The sequence below is a fragment of the Thunnus thynnus genome, chromosome 22, assembly GCF_963924715.1.
Source record: "Thunnus thynnus chromosome 22, fThuThy2.1, whole genome shotgun sequence".
NCBI classification, from domain to species: domain Eukaryota; kingdom Metazoa; phylum Chordata; class Actinopteri; order Scombriformes; family Scombridae; genus Thunnus; species Thunnus thynnus.
In genome coordinates, this window is record NC_089538.1 from 23,449,880 (window position 1) to 23,471,061 (window position 21,182).

General features: G+C 39.9%; 2 protein-coding genes across 3 annotated transcripts in view; one reads left to right on the forward strand and one right to left on the reverse strand.

Moving 5' to 3' along the window:
- LOC137174193 (zinc finger protein 850-like) overlaps positions 1-21,182 on the forward strand; it is a 343,824-nt gene that overhangs the window by 77,047 nt on the left and 245,595 nt on the right. The window lies entirely within an intron of this gene.
- LOC137174207 (Fc receptor-like protein 5) overlaps positions 1-21,182 on the reverse strand; it is a 48,886-nt gene that overhangs the window by 4,981 nt on the left and 22,723 nt on the right. Inside the window, exon 1 of one of the 2 annotated variants that reach the window (XM_067579380.1) lies at positions 1,736-1,791. The exons of the other annotated variant lie outside the window; for it this stretch is intronic. Within the exon in view, the coding sequence (XP_067435481.1) occupies positions 1,736-1,766 (31 nt within the window). The 5' untranslated portion in view covers positions 1,767-1,791. Of the gene's footprint in view, positions 1-1,735; positions 1,792-21,182 lie in introns of those variants that run through there. 2 annotated transcript variants of the gene reach the window in all.

Here is a 21,182-nt window from a genome sequence, read left to right on the forward strand (position 1 = left end):
ATCATGTTAATGTCACAAGACAGTCTCCTTCAGTAGGTAAACTGTGACTCTATCCACAGGACAGCTTTAGCTTTGACAAGCCAGGGGAATGGGCAACTTGGTAGCAACAATTCCTGCGTTTCCACACAGTGACAAAGATGAATGAGAAGGATAGAGAGATCCAGGTGAGCACATTAATCTATGAAATAGCCTCAGGGCTGAGAATGTAATTACATCATTCACATTCACTACAAGAGAGAGGGACAGATTTGATGTTGTCTTGAAAAAGTTTGATGAGTACTTTGGATCACAAAAGAACGTCATTTGTAAGAGAACCCAGTTCCATCAGCGGACACAGACACCAGATGAGAAAACTGAGAACTTTATATGTGCACTATGAACTCTCTGGGAAATGTGAATTTAGGGAGAAAAGGAACGAAAATAACAGAGACAGATGTACTGTGGGAATACGTGATAAAGAGCTATCTCATTGAAGTCTGAGATTAAACAAATGAAGAGGGATCATTTTACTTTGGGGCAGTATACAGTTGAAACAAAGGTATATCATAGTCACAGGATCAACAATAAACAATTTGCTGGGAACGGAGGCAGCCAATAGAACTAGGCTTAGTGAAAAGAGTTGGAGTGCACCGACTGGTGCTTCAGACAACGCCAGCTACACTTCCTGGGACACGTGGTGGATGAGAGAGGTGTACAGCCGGATCCAGAGAAGGTCAAGGTAATATCAGACCTAAAAGAGCTGAAATGAGCACTTGGAATGATTAACTATGTAGGAAAGTACATACTCCACCTAGCAACCGGGGGGGCATCAATCATAGCATGTTTCATATCATTTAATTATAAATTTCATTTATATTTAGTTTAGTCAGAAAACGATTAAGAGGCATGTGCTCAATTGTTAAAATAAATAATATTTCTCTCTGATGGGCATGGTGGGGTCTGGTTGGGGCTACTTCTGTCAGACACATACACGTTGATTGTGCCATCAGCTGATCACAGAAAGCATAAAATAGTTGTAATAGCAACCCTGTGGCATGATATGAACATTTTTATTGGTCGTTAAATTTTGGTTTCAAAAGGCTCAAAGTATTTTTAAACTTTCACTAAGTTACCCGTGACCTCTCAGTAATTTCCTGGTGGTAAAACAAAGTGCAATATCTATATCGCCAGAGAGAACACTGATTCTAGACAATTCAGCAAAATAACATTCAATGCAAATGTCTTTTTAAGCGAAAGCTGTGAAAAGTGAATTTATGAAACTGACATGAAAGTCCTTAATAACAACAATACAGTTGTGCAATCTTTCAATTAGTCTCAAACTATATTACCAAGCAATTACCATATTAAAACATTAAAATAAGAGAGGGAGCACACTTGCCAAAGCACATTTCTCCATTTTACCAGACAATTATTGAAATTTGCCTATTTTCAACTTGGAATTGGTCTCAAAGCGAGAGACATTTGCCTTTAAAGTGTATACATTTGCAAGCAAACTATGATTTGTAGAAAAGTTTTAGCTGGAGATCAAAGCCAAAAATCTTCCCAGGTTGGTAAAAGACATTTTCAGTCATAGCATTTGACAGATGAGTATCATCTGTCAAATGCATGTTTTCTCTCTGTGCTGCAAATCACAACTTCACTAGGAGTTTGAAAGTGTTAGAATTCAAAGAAAAGGCTACTAGTGGATAAACAGAGCTGCAGAGGAATTATTTGAAAAAAAGGTAAAGTTTCTCACAAATCAACAGGCAGAGTGACATGGTCTCCATCTGGTCTCGATGCTGTCTATTTTCTTCTAAAGCCCTTTCAGCCAATTGTCTAGACGCAATCTAAGCTCACACCGGAAACCAAACCCCTGCAAACTTAGCAGTTGGTTTCAGTTGCTCACAGTCTCATCATCTGACTCACATGTGAAGTGACCACATGTGAATGGGGTTTCTGGTTTCCGGTTTCTGCCAAACAACTCTGTGTTCAACCTGCACTCTCATGACAATTGGATACCTATATACTGTATATATATATATATATATATCTCATACTACATTGTTTCTTATCTTCAAATAAAATTTAACATAAAACAAAGGCAACCTCAGCAAAAACAAAATACAGTTTTTAAAACATAATTCTATTTACTGAAGCAAAAAATTTACCCCCTCCCAAAAAAAGTAATTGCCCACTAATCTTGATTGCTGGTTGTGCCACTTTTAGCAGAAACAACTACAACCAAATTCTTCCGATAACTGGAGATCAGTCTTTCACATTGCTGTGATGGAAATTTGGCCCACTCTTCTTTGCAGAACTGCTTTTATTTAGCCACATTGGAGGGTTTTCAAGCATGAACCACCTGATTAAGGTCAGGACATTGACTTGTCCACTCCAAAACCTAAATTTTGTTTAATTTGAGTCATTCAGAGGTGAACTTGGTCTTATTTTTTGGATCATTGCCTTGCTGCACAGCCCTGTTGTGCTTAAGCTTCAAGTCATTGATTAATGCCTGGACATTATCTCTCAGGATGAAGCAGTGAGGCATCACCACACCATCACACTAGTACCACTGTCACACTGTGTTGGTTTACACCAGATGTAATGGGACCCGTCTTCCAAACAGTTCCACTTTTGACTCATCTGTCTATACAACATTCTTCCAAAAGGTTTGAGGGTCATCAAGGTGCATTTTGACAAAACTGAGATGAACCTTTATGTTCCACTGGGTTAACGGTGGTTTTAACAGGGCCACTCCCATGGATGCCATTTTTGGTCAGTGTCTTTCTAACAGCAAAGTCATCAACACTGACTTCTATTGAGTTGAGAGAGGCCGGCAATTCCTTGGTTGTCGTCCTCTGCTTTTGTGACTTCCTGGATGAGTTGTTGCGGTGCTCTTGGAGGAATTTTGTAAAGTCAACCATTCCTCGGAAGGACCACTACTGTGCCAGGTTTTCTCCATTTGGAGAATATGGTTGTCACTGTGGTTCTTTGGAGTCCCAGAGCCTTAGAAATGGCTTTGTAACCTTTCACAGACTGATATATTTCAATCAACCTTCTTCCTCATTTCTTCTGGAATTTTCTTTAATCATGGCATAATGTGCTGCTTGATCAGACCTTTTAGCCATTTCAGTTACTGAAAAAGTTCTATTTAACTGATGTGTAGATTGAACAGGGCTGGCAGTAATCAGACCTGGGTGTGTTTAGTCCTGCTGAACCCAGTTATCAATGAAATTTGATAGATTAGTGGACTTAATAACTACAGGGGCAAATACTTTTTAACACAAGCCATGTTGGTGTTGCTGTATTTTGTGTTAACTCAGGTTGCCTTTGTTTTTTCTGTTCAGTTTTGTTTGAAGATCTGAAACAATTTAGTATGAGATATAAATAGAAGAAATATGGAGGGGGCAAATACTTTTTCACAGCACTATATATGTAGGTTAGGCTATTTAGGCAACAACCAAGTGTTAATCATCAGTTTTTACCATCTCTTACTCCAATGCACTCTCCTCAATCAATCAATCAATCAATCAATTTTTATTTATATAGCGCCATATCACAACAAAAGTCATCTCAAGGCACCTTTCACATAGAGCAGGTCAAGACCGTACTCTTTAATATACAGAGACCCAACAATTCCCCCATGAGCAAGCACTTGGCGACAGCGGTAAGGAAAAACTCCCCTTTAACGGGTAGAAACCTCAAGCAGACCCCGGCTCTTGGTGGGCGGCCATCTGCTTTGACCGGTTGGGTTGAGAGAGAGAAAGAGAGAGGGAAAGGGGGGGGGGGGGGACAGAAGAAAAACAATCACAACAACAACAACAACAAGCACAAGCAGCAATAGCCAGGGAAAGATGCCATTAGGACTGTGAAGGATCGCGAAGGTTCGGCCCGGGACTCAGGTTTTCCTGTGAGATGAGAAAGCACAAAAAACTCCGGGGAAGAAGCAAAGTTAGTGACATGCATTGATGTTACATGAATGCATACAGATGGAGAGGAGGAGGAGGAGAGAGGAGCTCAGTGCATCATGGGAAGTCCCCCAGCAGTCTAGGCCTATAGCAGCATAACTAAGGGCTGATCCAAGGCGAGCCTGGTCGGCCCTAACTATAAGCCTTATCAAAAAGGAAAGTTTTAAGCCTACTCTTAAACATAGAGAGGGTGTCTGCACCCCGGACTGAATCCGGTAGATGGTTCCATAGAAGAGGAGCCTGATAGCTGAAGGCTCTGCCTCCCATTCTACTTTTAAAGACTGTAGGGACCACCAGTAAGCCTGCATACTGGGAGCGCAGTGTTCTAGTGGGATAATACGGTATTATGAACTCTTCAAGATATGATGGTGCCTGACCATTCAGGGCTTTGTAAGTTAGGAGAAGGATTTTAAATTCTATTCTAGATTTTACAGGAAGCCAATGTAGTGAAGCTAAAATGGGAGAAATGTGATCTCTTTTTCTAGTTTTAGTCAGTACATGTGCAGCTGCATTCTGGACCAGCTGGAGAGTCTTTAGAGACTTGTTAGGGCAGCCTGATAATAAGGAATTGCAATAATCCAGCCTAGAAGTAACAAATGCGTGAACTAGTTTTTCTGCATCTTTTAGGGACAGGATGTGCCTGATTTTCGTGATATTACGTAAGTGAAAAAAGGCAGTCCTTGAGATTTGATTTATGTGGGAGTTAAAGGACATATCCTGATCAAAGATAACTCCCAGATTCCTTACGGTGGTGCTGGAGGCCAGCGTAATGCCATCCAGAGTAGCTATATCATTAGATAATGTGTTTCTAAGGTGTTTAGGGCCAAGCACAATAACTTCAGTTTTATCTGAATTTAGTAGTAGAAAATTACAGGTCATCCAGGTCTTTATGTCGTTAAGGCATGTTTGGAGTTTGTTTAACTGATTGGGTTCATCTGGCTTCACTGATAAATATAATTGGGTGTCATCTGCGTAACAATGAAAATTTATGGAGTGTTTCCTAATAAATCCATAATATTGATTTTTCAAAAAGACATCATCACACCACCTGATTTCAAACTGGAATCTGTACTGTTTGAAATACCAAAAGATAATTCAATATTACAAATCTTTAAATTTTTTGGCTAAATTTCATATTCATTAGATTTTCCTCTAATCCAAGAGCTAGAAAGACTTAATACCTGAATTTTGTTTAAAATCTTTATGTGAACTTTAAGTCCCCCTAGCTCAGAATTTGTTTGTTTTCTTCTCTTTACTTCTGCAAACGGCAATATAAATGTTTTGATATTTTGTATAGCCTATGATCATTTTTTGAAAGAGGAAATTGTAATTGTTTTATACGGAATATCAATAAAGAAAGAGTTAAAAAAAAAAAGCGGAAACGTGCGGATGGGGCCAGTGGGAGACACACTGCTGTGCATACACAGTCCGCACATGAGCAACACGGAAGCAATTTTCCAATGTGAATGTCTGGCACAATTGCATATTTTTTGTATTAAACGAGCGAAATATTGCTTGTATGAAGGCGCCCATACATGGCAAGTGAATTCATTAATGAAAGTAGGGTTGGACTGATGGGCGAACCCGTTGTACACCATCAATGACAGCCATTGGCAGTCATTGACGGCTGAGTCTCTAAAAAAAATAGACTGAGAGAGCATATGACAGAATGACTTCATCAAGGCAGAGGTTAAGGCCACAGGTTGAAAGTCTTGCACTCCTTGGGACATGTTTTTTTTAGGAAGTTGTTTTCCCGGCTGTGAGGACAGTGTGTGTGTGCAGTGAATGCTAGAAAATGGGCTGCCACACTGGGGCTAGTTCCTCACTGTATGTCCTCAGATTAGAGGCACTGATGTGGTCAGGGCCAGTGGACCTACATGCATTGAGGTGATGACAGATGTAGGCCACCTGACCCACTGAGATTTCCTCTCTATGTTCAGACCCCACAGTTACTGACCCCAGCACCTCCCTGCATCTTTCAGAGCTCCCAGTGGTTTCAAACCTGGTGAAAAAGGTGTTATGTATGTTTGCAGAGGCCAACTCATCATTATTCACAAATAACTTGTAGTGTTTCATTGTCATGCCTGTCATGTTTTTCATGGTCTCCTACGTTATTTTGTGTTTGCCAGCCTTGAATGCCTCCTTGAGTTGTCTCTTGTGCATCCTTTCCCTTTTTGAGTTTGCCCAATTTCTTGTCTCTTCTTTGCAGCTCAACTATGTCCTTGTTTTTAAAGCTAATTTCCTTAGGTTCATTGTTTGTTTAATGTCTTTGGTTATGTAGATATTGTTATTGGGGTACACTTTCATCGTTTTTGTGTGGATGATAATGATAGACTGTACACAGAAGTTGATCAGGATATATATGTACAGTTAACAACAAAAAATTAAATCTACCAAAACAGTGCAGGGGAAAGAAGCCATGGAGGTGCTGGCAGAAATTATTACTGGGTCTAAAAGTCTCAGCAGCACTTTATTTATTAGTCAAGCAATGAGAACTGAAGAGCTTTATTGCAAAATGAGAAATCAACTTGAGAAACTATGTGAGAAACTACCCTGGAACAGTACAACCTGACATTAAAACACTGGTTCTGTTTCTGCTAAATTACGTAATTAATAAAGACTAACAGAAGAGAATAATGACATTACAATACTCATTTATGTGTATTGCAAAGAGAGTAACTGAACTCCAGGTGATGACAGCATGTATTCTGACATCTAACTAGTGTCTGTCTGTCTGTCCGTTGATTTTCTTGACAAACATTCATCTGATTGACTTCACACTTGGCAGGTGTATTGCTCATGAAGGAAGTGCAGTGTCAAATGAGAAGTTGTTTGGAAGAGCAATTCTTGAGAAAGCTGCAAGCAGCAATACCAGAGGCCAAGTAATCAGCCCATTCTGATCAGGCATGTTTTGAATGGGCCCTGCACTTGAATATTTAAGCCCAAAATTTCAATGATTTATTAATTTGCTCTTAAAGGTGAGCGTAAAGAAACAACACAGGTCTGAAAATGCATTGAAAAGAAAAAGGAAAAAAAAGTGTCTTAAAATTCTTCACAGTTGTGTTGTATACCACTTTTGTGTTTTTTATGATCAAAGAACAGATTTTTGTGTGTATGTCTTTATCAGTCCTTCCCAACTAATTTAATGCTCCTCTGTGTCATTGCAAATTTAACAGAGCTGCCAAACAACCAATCCAGTATCCAGTTGCCAGCAGTGAATGACACAACCACCTCCCCAAGAGGTGGTATGTACTGTAACTCCTCAGTTGTTCCAGAAAAAAATGGATTATTTTCAGTTGTTTACCACATTTTTACCTCATTTTCAGTACAAAATGATTTAGGTTTTGTGAAACCACTACCTAAAGGCCACTACTTACAGTCAGCAGATTTATGTAATTGAACAATTGTTTTAGTAGATGAAGACAGACTTGTGGAGTGACGTCACTCGTTTTCATTGGAGCCGGTTTGAAGCTGAAACTAAACTGTACTAACAGAGCAGGAATCGTAATCAAGTAACATTAAACTGAGTGAAATATTCCAACAATAGTCTGACTCAGTGTGAGTCCTGGAGCTGAGGAGAGCAGCAGGTGAGCCAACTGTCAATCACAGCAGTCAGTCAACGTCCACACAGCAGACATCAAAGCTACTATAAGTCATCAAATCTTATTAATGGAGCAATAATTTCCAAAATGACCACCGGCACACTGATTAGAGGGCCTGTTTTTAGAGATTGAGACCATAATGAGTCATTGAAAACAATGATTGACTCAGAGAAGTTTAGGCTTTTTGAGTGAGAATCAGTTGGAGCAGCTAGTGGATGTCAGTGGTATTTCATTTAAAGGTACTTCTAATTCAGGACGTGGTCGTTGCTGCTGGGTACGCAAAGAAACCAGGCATACATCATTTACCACACATAAAGTGGTATTTATAAACTCAAATGTGTGGTGAGACCATGGAGCTGGAAAGTACTGACTGTTGTTTCAGAGGTGTTGGAGAACCTCTCTGAGTGCAACACAGCTGGTGAAACTGCACTTCTTCTTTCTTTTTTGTTTTATTGACAGTTGTTAAGACTGGTGGAGTAGGCAGCATTCTGGCTTTTTTTTACCCAGTTCAGCAGGTCCCAGATGCTACAAAGAGAAGAAACAAAAAAACAAACAAACCAGTAATCAAGTTTTGCCTCTCACTAAATTCCTGTTTTGCCCACTGCTGGAGATTTTTTGAGCAATTTGCTTGATTTTTGCCTGTGAAGATGTGATGCTGAGAGTAGTTCATGAGGCTTTACCTGCAAACAGGTATCTGGCACTCCTAGATCCCAGTGCTGGAGAGGGCAGCTTGTTATGCACACAGGAAGCATTTGCTAGTCTCGCACAATGTCACAGACTGAGCACCTTAAAAGATGTTAAGACATAACATAAATAGTCACTATACTGTTGCAGTGAGTTCTGTCGGTTATCCTGAGTAACCAGGACATTGTAGCTTTTCAAACAAATACTTTTTTTATTTTAGGCAACATGTTGGAACCTAATTTTGAATGTTATTTTAAGCAATTTTAAAAATATTTTAAAAAGTTATGTTTATAGAATATTCATATTTATAAAATTTAAATACATTTATTTACTGATGAAATGTGAAGCAGTGTAATTCTGCTCTGTCTCTTCTTTCTTCTCTCTGTCTCTAAAATTTCATGAAATGCATTGAAAGGGCAAATATCATTCCCAAGGGCCTGTATTCATCAAATATTTAGGGGAACGAAAATCATTTATCAGGCAACACACTTTTATTTGCAATGAAACATTGTAGTAACCTTCACAAACTGCTCCCAAGTGATCACGTGATGATTAATCACATCTATGTTTGCATAAGAAGAGTCAATCAGACACGATGGTAAATGAACAACCAAACATCTGCCTCATTGTTCAGTGATAAAATCCATTTGATGAAAACAGGTCCTGGTTTTAGAGGCAGTAAAAGATTTTTTTTGCACTGACCTTTGAAAGTTTATTTTATAGCAGAGGTGTGGACATGAGTCACATGACTTGAATCACACTCATTCCATGAATCTGATGACTTTAGACTCGACTTGAAAAAAATCAAAGACCCGACTTTGACTTGAACACAAATGACTTTTGACTCACTTTGACTTGAATTAACTTGACTGACTAACTGAATAACTCTCCAAAAGCGCAAATATTTAAAATAGAGTTTTCAAAAAAGTGCACAAATGCTCAGTCAGGGTGCAAAACTAAATTAAATTAACTTTGTTGTCCTCTGGCCAAATGGCTAGTGAATGTTCAAATTTTACCAGCTACTCAAAAGATTACCGTTGTTGTTTTTTTTACTGGTGAGTGAAGCAAATCTTCCAGCTACTTGCATATTTTATGAGCATTTGGCTTGTGGCCAGTGGTAATTGTGTGCCTTGTCCCCAAACCCCTCTTCATTCTCCTGACTTTATAATCCACAGCAGCAAATAATGTTGTGAAAGTGTGAGGGAAAGATACAACAACTCTGTTGTGGCCAACAAAAAACAGATAGCAACATAAAATGACAATAAATTGGATGAAGACCACAGAATGACTTGTTTAGGACTCGACTCGAGACTTCATTGACAAAATTGGAACGTTACTTGGTATAATGACATTGTCCCACCTGTTGCTGTTTTGTTTTTTGTTTTTTTTTACTGTGAAGGGATAGCAAATTGTAGTTTATGAGGAACTACAAAAATGTGTGCAATATACTGCATTTCTAAAAATGTTTTTTAAATTTTGACACTTTTGTGGTGGTGGGGTGTTCTGTTTGCAATTTTATTTTTATCTGTATCTATCTTGTATTCATTATCTTGTATTATTTTGTATTTTTTTATTAGTAGTAAGTTTGTTTCTGTAGCTACTGGCCTGTTGAACTGCAGGAGCACTCAGGATCTGTTATATAAGCTAACTGTCAAAGTATCTCATCTTAAGACACATTCACAAAACTACAGTGAGCGAGAGAGAAGGAGAGAGACAGAACACTAAAGAGATGGATAGAAAAAAAGAAAACTGAGATTTGAAGAGCAACTGATTGACTGCTGAGGGAGTCTTAATGACACAAATTAAAAATTCCTCTTAGACTAAAACCTGTGTGTTTACAGTTAGGACTGATCTACCTTTTCATTTTAGGAGTTTACTGTAACAGCCCACATTTGTTACCTACAATGTTTTATGGTCCTGAATGCTGCTGCCTTTATTTTGGTGTTTTGTTTTTTTTGTTTGTTTGGGTTTTTTTCTGGTGGTGGGTTAAATAAACCCTGAAAACTCAATTGCATCTCTGTTGTTACTGTTCTCCTCTTCTAGTCACATCTCTGATCTACTTGTCCTTTGTCCCGTGGTCAGACATGAACATCATCTAGACAGTGTGTAGTTTGTTGCCCTCAACCTGAAAGTCATCTCTGGTGCAGATTCAGCCGACTCTTGTTCTGAGGCAGACCTGAAGGCCTTCTTGTCTGAAAGTGTAATAACAATAATGATAATAATAAACTTTATTTCTATAATGAATTTCAAAACCGGAGTTACAAGGTTTACAAGGCTTCACAAAATACAATAAAATATAAGAAAAAATTAAAAGAACATCATACACAGAAAATACAGTAAAACAGTGGTCAGAGAGATAAAATATAAAAAGAAACAACATTAAAACATTTGAAAAGACAAGAATATTATATAAATGCCAGTCTGTACAGGTGTTTTTTTAAAAAGCTTTGTAAACTGAGGCAGTGACTCAGTTGATCTGTAATGAGGAGGAATTTGTTTTTAACGCTGCAGCACACATTATTGTGTCCTTCCATCTTTATGGCAACAGTTTGTGTTTGTATCTTTCTTGTTTCAACATGATAATTCCCCCATGCACAAAGCCAGCTCCATAAAGAAATGCTTTCCCCAGTTGAAGAACTTGCACATAGTCCTGAACTCAACCCCATCCAGCACTTTTGGGATGAACTGTGAACAAGACCTGATCACCCAACATCAGCGTTGGACCTCACTGATGTTCTTGTGGCTGAATGGGAGCAAATTCCTGCAGCCAGACCCCACCATCTGGAGGAAAGTCTGAAAACAACAGAGTGGAGGCAACAGATTCATGAACATAGTTTAAGAATGTAATGTTCAAATATCACATATTGCTGTAATGTTTAGGTGTCCACATGCATGTGGTCATGTAGATATTTCAACTTGATAGTGTTCCACCTTAAAGAACGGGTTCACAATTTTTTCTAAATTTTCTTAAAACAACAGTCAGGAGCCCAAATGAACATGTAAACATGTTTTTCTTGCTGTAATCATTCCTCCTGTTCATACTGACCATTAGAAGATCCCTTCATAATGCACTTACAATGTAAGTGATGGAGGACAAAATCCACAGTCCTCCTTCTGTACAAAAATATATTTAAAAGTTTATCTGAAGCTAATATGAAGCTTCAGCGTCCAAATGAGTCAAACCAAGTCGATATCTTTCAACGTTAATTCAATTCAATCTAATTCAATTCAATTTTATTGATATAGTGCTAAATCACTCACTCAAAGTCATCTCAGGGCACTTTTCACATAGAGCAGGTCTAGGCCATACTCTTATATTAAGAGAGACCCAACAATTCCCCCATGAGCAGCACTTGGCGACAGTGGTAAGGAAAAGCTCCCCTTTAACTGGAAGAAACCTCAAGCAGAACTGGACTCTTGGTGGGCGGCCATCTGCCTTGACCGGTTGGGTTGAGAGAGAAAGAAAGAGGGAGGGGAAGAGTGGGGGAGAGACACAGAGAAACATAATAACAACGATAATAAACATAGAGATATGACTAGTAACTATAATAGCTGGAGAAGACTTTGATTCCTGTGAGATGAGAAAGGACATAAATCTCCAAGGAAGAAGCCAAGTTAGTAACATGCATTTATGGTACATGAATGTATATAGATGGAGAGGAGGAGGAGGAGGAGAAGAGAGGAGCTCAGTGCATCATGGAAAGTCCCGTGGCAGTCTAGGTCTATAGCAGCATAATTAAGGGCTGATCCAAGGCGAGCCTGGTCGGCCCTAACTATAAGCTTTATCAAAAAGGAAAGTTTTAAGTTTTAAGGTGTCTGCCCCCTGGACCGAATCTGGAAGATGGTTCCACAGGAGAGCAGCCTGATAGCTGAAGGCTCTGCCTCCCATTCTACTTTTAAATACTGTAGGAACCACCGGTAAGCTGCATTCTGGGAGCGCAGTGTTCTAGTGGGATAATACGGTATTATGAGCTCTTCAAGATATGATGGTGCCTGACCATTAAGGGCCTTGTAGTGATTTTTAATTCTATTCTGGATTTTACAGGAAGCCAGTGCAGTGAAGCCAAAATGGGAGAAATATGATCTCTTTTTTTAGTTTTTGTCGGTACACATGAAGCTGCATTCTGGACCAGCTGGAGAGTCTTAAGAGACTTGTTAGGGCAGCCTCATAATAAGGAATTGCAATAATCCAGCCTAGAAGTAACAAATGCGTGGACTATTTTTTCTGCATCTTTTTGAGGCAGGATGTGCTTGATTTTTGTAATATTACGTAGGTGAAAAAAGGCAGTCTTTGAGCTATGTTTTATGTAGGAGTTAAAGGACATATCCTGATCAAAGATAAGTCCCAGATTCCTTACAGTGGTGCTGGAAAGATGGGGTCTGTGTAAGACCTTAAACTGTAGTAAGCCATGCTTAACACAGATAGAGGTGGAATGTATTTTCTCACTTGAGTGTTGCCAAAGATCATCATCATCAGGAATCTCCCCACCAAAGTCTCTTTCCCATAAATCCTTCAAAGAGTGTAAGAGATTATGAGGTTGCTGAAAAGAGTGTATCATATATTCTAGAAATACCTGCTCTTTCCGATAGATCTAAATTTTTACATTCCTCCAACCAGCCACCTGGTGGCTGGGATGGAAAAGAAGTGAAATTTTCTTTTACAAAATGGTGGACTTGCATATATCTGAAAAAATGTGATTGTGGAATACCATACTCCCTTACCAGTCCATCAAAAGAAATAAACTTATGATCCTTGAACAGGTTGTTCACACATTTCAACCCCCCTCTAAACCACAACTGGAACGCTGTGTCCATGAGTGATGGAGCGAATAATGAATTAACCATGATTGGCATGGAGGTCAGGGACTGCTTGAATCCAAAATCATTCCGAAATTGGCTCCATATTTTCAACGAGCCTTTTATAATGACGTTACCCTGTAATCCAGACCACTTTAATGGAAGTGGAGTGCATACTAAAGAGGCTAACGACACAGGGTTACTAAAATATTGCTCCATGTGACTCCAAACTGGACTGTCTCCCTCACAGTACACAGAGACCCAATAGGTTATCCTGTGAATGTTGGCTGATCAGTAGTAGTAAATAAAATCTGGAAATGCCGAGCTTCTGCCTTCTTAATTACATTGTAGAAAAGCTTTCCTTATCCTGGGAATACACTTATTCCAAATGAAAGTAATTATACATTTGTCAAGCTACTTAAAATATTAAAAATTTTGAAATGAAAATAGGAAATGTTTGAAACAAAAACAAGAATCTTGGCATAATTGCCATCTTAACAGAATTTACTCTCCCAGCCAGTTATATGGGAAGTGTGGACCAGCGAATAAGATTTAGCTCTCTCCAATGCAGGCTTAAAGTTATGTTTAAATAAATCCCTATACTTGGGAGTGACTGAGACCTCCAGATAAGTAGAACTGTCTTTAGTCACTTGAAATGGATAGGTCTCATATGAAAGTAATCAAGCCTTTTTATTGATTGGAAATTATTTGTCCACTTTTTCATTTTTTTAATTGCCTGTTCTATTTCAGCTGTTGATATAGCCTTATCTAACTCTTGTTTGTCATCAGCATCAAGAGTGGGCATTTCAATCATTTAAAAAAATGGGTCTATTTTAATTTTGTCGCCAGCTTCAGATGAATAAAGAACTCTATAAAATGTCTTAAATTGAACATTGATTGCTCCCTGGACAATAGTTGTCCCTCCTTCAGTAGTTTCAATTTCCGATATAAATCCAGCAGCTTCAGATTGTCTAAGTTGATGAGATAGTAGCTTGCTAGCTCGTTCCTCATGTTCATAATGCTTTTGCTGAGATCTTAAGTGTAACTCTTCAGCCATCTCAGTAGTTAACAAATTCAATTCAGTTTGTAATTTTCATTTTGTAATTTTTCTCTCCCTATAGAGGTCAGTAGATGGCTTGATTGCATGTTTTTTTAAAAATCAATCTCACTTATCAAAGAAATTAGCACATTAGTATGCTTCATCCTCCTTTTGGTCATACCAGTACTGTATGATATCACTTACCCCCTCAAATAATCCTTCATAGTTTCCCATAAGTTGCACTTGGTTGTGCTAGATGTCTGATTAGTCTTCAAAAAAAGTCTATTTGGTTAGATATAAAGGAGAAAAAATCTTCATTATTTAGCAATAGCGGATTAAGTCTCCATAAGTGATATGCAGGTTTAATTTCTGGGAATTGTAATGACATCTCCACTGGACTATGATCTGATAAGATGATATCCCCACACCCGCTAGATGTCAACATAGGGAGCAGATTTTTATCTAGGAGAAAAAAGTCTATCCAAGAGTAGGATTGAGGGGCAGGTGAAAAAAATGTATACTGCCTAGTTGTGGGATTTTTAAATCTCCAAGGATCAATTACTCCATGCATCTAAAGAAAAGAAAAATAAACAAGTAAATAAATAAATAAATAGGTTTTTAGGGCCAAGCACAATAACTTCAGTTTTGTCTGAGTTTAGTAGTAGAAAATTGCAGGTCATCCAGGTTTTTATGTCCTTAAGGCATGCTTGGAATTTCTTTTTTCATCTGGCTTCATTAATAAATATCATCTGCATAACAATGAAAATTTATGGAGTGTTTCCGAATAATATTACCTAAAGGAAGCATATATAAGGTGAATACTATTGGTCCAAGCACAGAACATTGTGGAACTCTGTGTCTACCTTTTGCTTGCATGGAGGATTTATTGTTAACATTACAGTTTTTTAGTGCCAAAGTCCCTCTTTTTGTTACTACACTTCCACTGCAGCTCAACAGGAAACACTGTCTGAGGAAACACAAAGAGGAAATTTGATGCTAAAAACACACACTGTGGATTTTGGTCCCCATCACTTACATTGAGAGCACATTTGAAGGGGATCTTTAAATAGCCATTGTGAACAAGAGGAATGATTACGGCGAGGAAAACCTCTTTCAGTGTTAATATGGACGCCTGACTGTTGCATTAAGACAGATGTGAAAAATTATTAACCTGTCCTTGTCACATCCTGAATGGACTTTTTGTGCCCTTTAGAGTTTCCTGTGTTTCACTTCTGTTGTCAGTTGTTCATATGGTTTTGCTTATGATTTGCGTGGTGGGTTTAGAGGACTGCATTATTAGTTAGTGTGCTTAAGTTTATTGTATTTTCTAGGTTTTGGTTTTCTGTTTCTCTGTGCTTCCCTTGTGTTTTCATGTACTCCTCCACACCTGCCCTGCATTTGGACTCATTAGCCCTGCCCTGCCCTGTTTTCCACACACCTGCCCTGTGTTAGCCTCATCAGCCCTGCCCTGCTTCCTGTCTGTTCACTCCCCTCTCCTGAGTTCTCCACCCATCTCCCAATCTGCACCTCATCTCCTTGTTAGTTAAGTTACTTTTTCAGTCCTAGTTTTCTGTTCAGTCATTGTTGGATCATTTGTTTTGTTCTGCTAGTTCTGTTTGCCTTGTTCTGTTTGTCTGACCATTTCAAGATTAAAGGAGATTTTCGTCAACTCTGCATTCCGGTCCCTGCATTTGGGTCCATTACTGCTATCCCAGCCTGACAGAATGATCCAACCAGCCGTGGACCCAGCTGAAACAGACCTGCATGCTGTTCCTTCTACAATTGTCTTTCCAGCTCAGATGACTCTGCTTGAGTACTTCTGGCAATTTAGACTGCAAGCAAGGAGCCAGCTAACCTGCAGCATGCTAGCCACTGGCCTGTTAGTCTTCAGTCTCCATCCTGGACTGCTTGCAACCAGCCCACTCCCCAGTCAGTTAGGCTTGGAGTTGTGAGCCTGCAGCCTGTCGGTCCTGAGCCAGCTTGAGCCCAAAACCCTTACCTGGGTACCCACCTGGCTCTGGGTGGTCCTCGGAGCTTCAACCAGAACTCTGGTCATCAAGGCAGACAACAACACTGCTCCTTGGATTGCCTTGCCACCAGGCCTGTCCGGTCCAGGGCTACTCCTCCGCTCCCCAGCACCTCAGAGCCTCTGCTCCCCAGTGTCACCAAGACTGAGCTCCTGGTTCCCAGCTCTCAGCTCTTGTACCAGCCTAAGCAACCTGCTGTTCCTGTTGGTGTGCAGCAACCTCCTGTTCCTGCTGGCATGCAGCAACCTCCTGTTCCTGCTGGTGTGCAGTAACTCCCCATCTTGGCTGAAGTGCAGCAACTCCCCATCTTGGCTGAAGTGCAGCAACTCCCCGTTCCTGCTGGGCCGCCGCAGCAATCCTCTGTTCCTGTTGGGCCACTGCAGCAATCCTCAGTTCCTGAACTACACCAGTCCCCAGTTCCTGAGCTACAATCATCCTGTCCCTGTCTACCTGAAGTCATGGAATCCCTGGTCATTGGGTTCCTGTGCAGATGTTTCCTCTGGCTCCTGGATCCCTGTGGTTTTGGCTTTCCCAGGAGGGCCAGGTCTCCACCTCCTGGATCCACAGTGGCAAAGCCTTCCGAGCCTGCAACATCCCCAGTGGCATTGCCTCCCAAGCCTGCAGCATCCCCAGTGAATTTGCCTCCCGAGCCTGCAGCATCCCAAGTGGCTTCGTCCCCAGAGTCTGCAGCAGCATCTGCAGTGGCTTCGCCCCCTGAGGGGCCCAGCCTTTGCTGTCGTCCTCCTGAGGAGCCCAGCCATTGCCGTCGGCCTCCTGAGGAGCCCAGCCTTCACTGTTGGCCTCCAGAGGGACTCCACCTTCACCGCCCCCTGCCCGGCCTCCAGAGGGGTTCTGCCTTCGCCGCCGGCCCCCTGCCAAGCCTCCAGAGGGGCTCCACCTTTGCTACTGGCCTGCAGCCCGCCCACCAGAGCAGCTTCTCATGTCTGGTTGCCCTCCCAAGTGACTTCTGCCGTCTCTCCTGCTCCCTGGTTGCCCTCCTGAGTGACTTCTGCCCTCTGTCCTGCACCCTGGTCGCCCTCCAGAGCAGCTTCAGCCGTTGCCCCTGCCCTCAGGCTGCTTGTCTGTGACCTTTTTCTGTTTGTCTGTTCAGCCCCCGGGCCTGGGGCTCCTGGCTCTGCCTCTGTCCGGCCCCCGGGCTGTTCCCCTGAACTTCCTGACTCTGCTTCTGTCCGCCACCTTCCTGGTTCCCCATGCCCTGGCCACCTTCCTCAGTTTGGCCTTCTTGGTTTCCTGCATTCTGGCTTTGACCTCCTCCTCCCCCTGTCTTCCGAGGGCCATCCGTCCATGGTGGTGTTTGTGGGATGTCTGGTATCTGTCCCTTAAGGGGAGGGGTTCTGTCACATCCTGAATGGACTTTTTGTGTTCTTTAGAGTTTCCTGTGTTTCACCTCTGTTGTCAGTCATTCTGGTCATGTGGTTTTGCTTATGATTTAGAGGACTGCATTATTAGTTAATTTATAGTGTTGTTTGCTTAAGTTTATTGTATTTTCTGGGTTTTGGTTTTCTGTTGCTCTGTTTCCCTTGAGTTTTCATGTACTCCTCCACACCTGCCTTGCATTAGCCTCATCAGCCCTGCCCTTCTCCCTGTGTTTCCCCATCCAATCGGCTACCTGTCTGTTCACTCCCCTTTCCTGAGTTCTCCTCCCATCTCCCCACCTGCACTTCATCTCCTTGTTAGTTCAGTTACTTTTTAAGTCCTAGTTTTCTGTTCAGTCTTTGTTGGATCATTGTGTGATTACTTTCAGCAATCACACTTTGTTCTTCTCACTCTTTATTCTTATTTCTTCTTCCGTACGTTTTTTGGTCCTTTTCAACTGCTGCATACTTTGTGCTATAAAAACCATTCAACTGTCAATCTGTGCAGCTCATTCAGCAGATGTGTGCTTGTATTTTTCTGAAATGTAACATATCTCAGTGATTTTATATAATTTTTTAAAACATTAAAATTTATAATGGCAGTCTTTGGGACGAACCGCTTAACTGAGTTGGAACCTTTGTCAATTTGAAACTCAACTGCTGTTTTATCCTACAGACGCCATTTGAACTATAAAATGTTCACAAAACTTTGAATTTTCAAAGTTATCAGATTGTTTAGTGATATCTTTTATAGTTTTTCAGCAATTTAAGCCAAAAGTCAGTGGTTTTACAGACATTGTCAGGTCTCACCAGTGTGTCATGTGAGCGGGCACAGTGGAGAGCACAGATATTTCTAGACCAGAAAAGATTTTTTAAACAGCTCTCACTCCCACAATTTTAACTCCTCGAGCATATATCTTGCCTCAGTATGTTGCCACAAGCCTCCTCTCTCTCCAAATGTAAATACATTTCACATAGGACTTACAGTTTTTGAGATCTAAACCTTAATTGATAGAGAGTCCCTGCCTTGCTCTCATTGACTGCTATACAGTCTGCAAGATGTGTGTCTCCTCTCACTCGTTCCCCTGTTCCTCTAACTTACAGATTCTCTATTCCTTCAAACACTTTTTACACATACCATTCATTCTCATGTTAAGCTAGTCTTGCTTTCACTAATGATGTACAAATCTCTGGGCTTCAAGTTTGAGACATATACATTTAGATTTTTTCATCTCATTTTTGTGAATGTCTTTTGGCTCAGTGGTTTAGAACGCTGTTCTCCTGGTCAGCTTCACCTTAGGTGACAAGGTTGTGTGTTTGGTACCTGCTCACTGCAGTGCTCCACATAATATTGCTCTCATGTACAAAGTTGCTTTACATCTCTATCATGTACCATAATTCAATTTGACTATAGTTTGCATTAACATTATTACCTGAGATTTGGATTGATATGTATTTTAAAGACATGTTTTCCTATGCTACATAGCATCTCTGAGTAGTTTAGTGGTTTAAGATCATGTCACTTCTGAACTCCTTTTAGATCAAAAGACTGTGAGTTCAAACCCTGCATAGGGCAGAACTCAGTAGAGTTAAAGGTGAAAAAATGCAGTTCCACACAGCTGCTGTCAGTCTGCTGATTAATACTGCAAAATGTGATAAAACCTCTCTCTTTCTCTGTTTTAAACTGTTAGTCACCTTGAACCTTCAGGTTTCATTTACAATTCAAAATTACCTTCATCTCAGAAACACACACACACACACACACACACACAACAATACATACAAAAACAACATCAGATACTGGCGTGCACACATAATACTCAAGAAAACTTTGTCTGAAAAATTACAACGCATATATTTCATAAAATGGAAAGTCTAAACAGAAAAATCTGACCAGCTGAGCTGTGTGACAAATTAGCTCAGTGCATAGCATGTCTATTTTTATAAACTTGAGTGTATAGGTTCAATTCCACTCAGTGCTAATTTTAATCTTAGTAGATTTTTCAGTAGTGTTCAGCATCCAGTAATGCAATCTAAATCAGCTTTCAGCAATCACACGTAATTTCTACAGAAATTAAATTTTCTAGTTGGTTTTGTTCTGCTAGTTCTGTTCGGTTCTGTTTGTCTTGTGTTCTTGATCATTTCAAGATTAAAGGAGATTTTTGTCAACTCTGCATTCTGGTCTCTGCATTTGGGTCCATTCGTGCCACCCCAACCTGACAATCCTTTAATATAGCAGAGATTAATTACATATATTGGTATCAATTAAAAGACCTTGATTTAAAACTGAGGTCTCCTCATCTGTCTTAGTCAGGCAGTTGAATTAGGCCAGTGTGTCATCTCATTGGGTATCTTGGGTTTCTGTTGTTTCTGTTGCATTAAAAAAAAGTGGCTCCCTTGAGTTTATCAAAAGATAATTTCACAATATAACTCATCCTCTTTAGTTCCAAACTCACCAAACTCTGTGTTTTTAATCAGGGTCAGAATCAGCAGTTTGTTTCAAGGTTTTGTAACGTTTCAGCTCTACTGAAGGATGAATGATTTGTTCTGATTCTTTTTTTTTTTTTTTTTTTTTTTAAAAGTCTTGGTGAGGAACGCCATCTGCTGGTGTGTTGGAGAAACCACAACCGGGAGCAGACTACATGGTAATAAATCAAGGTACAGTACCGGAATTGTAGCAAGTAAGTTTAATGGCTTTTTTGCAGGTATTAACTTATTAGTAAGTTATCAAACACAGAACAACACACACAAGTAATTTCAGTCAGGGGTGTTTTACTGTATATTTAGGCTGTATATTACAGATGGTTAAAAACAACCAACGATTATGTTAAATAGGATAGCTTGTTTATTTTAAGTGAAGTATGTTCAAATTTAACTTAGCTTTAATTTAACCAATCCTATAAAATAATACATATCTCTTTTCTTCAACTTAACAGTCCATCGTCTTTTTCTTTTTTCTTTTCTTATCAGTGCTTTAACTTGTGGTTTATCTTCTCATATAATCACTAATTAATGAATCACTGCATATGTGTACTCTTCCTGTTTTACGGCAGGTAAATGTTATCTGATGATAAAACAAGCTGACCCAAGGCAAATGAACAGGAACTGTTGTTTCAGTATAGGCGTTGCCTGAGCGAGTGAAACAGACGTTGAATCGACTGTAATCATTTAAAACTGTAAGTTACTCGAGCGTCGCTAAAACTGATTTCATGATGAAAACCATTTGGACCAAATTGTTCCCTCTTCTGGCTCTTGCTGCCTGTGCAGGTAAAGCATTTCAAAATCTTTTGAAAAATATATAATTGTTATTGCAATTCCTTTACAACTTTTTAAAAGGCAGAGTGAAAGTGAAAGTAGCCTACAGAGAAGTGTAAATGATAATAAATTTAAATGAGCAGCCCTCTTTTTTAGTAAATGAACTCCACCTTTGACGTGAAATTCAGTGGGTCAGTATCACAGCAGGAGGCTGGTCGGTGAAAGAAGGAAGCTGTTTATTTTCAATGTTTAATGTGACAAAAACGTATCTGAGATCATTTCGTAGAAGGAAATAATTATTTCGCAACTATAGGCTGTATGTGACGGCTCAGTCGGAATCAAATGAATCATTGTGAATCAAACTGGTTACCACTCAACAACGATATGGAAATTTGCCACCGCTGCATATTCTGCCCAAAAAAGACAGTAACTTTGAAAGATATCCACTTGATTTG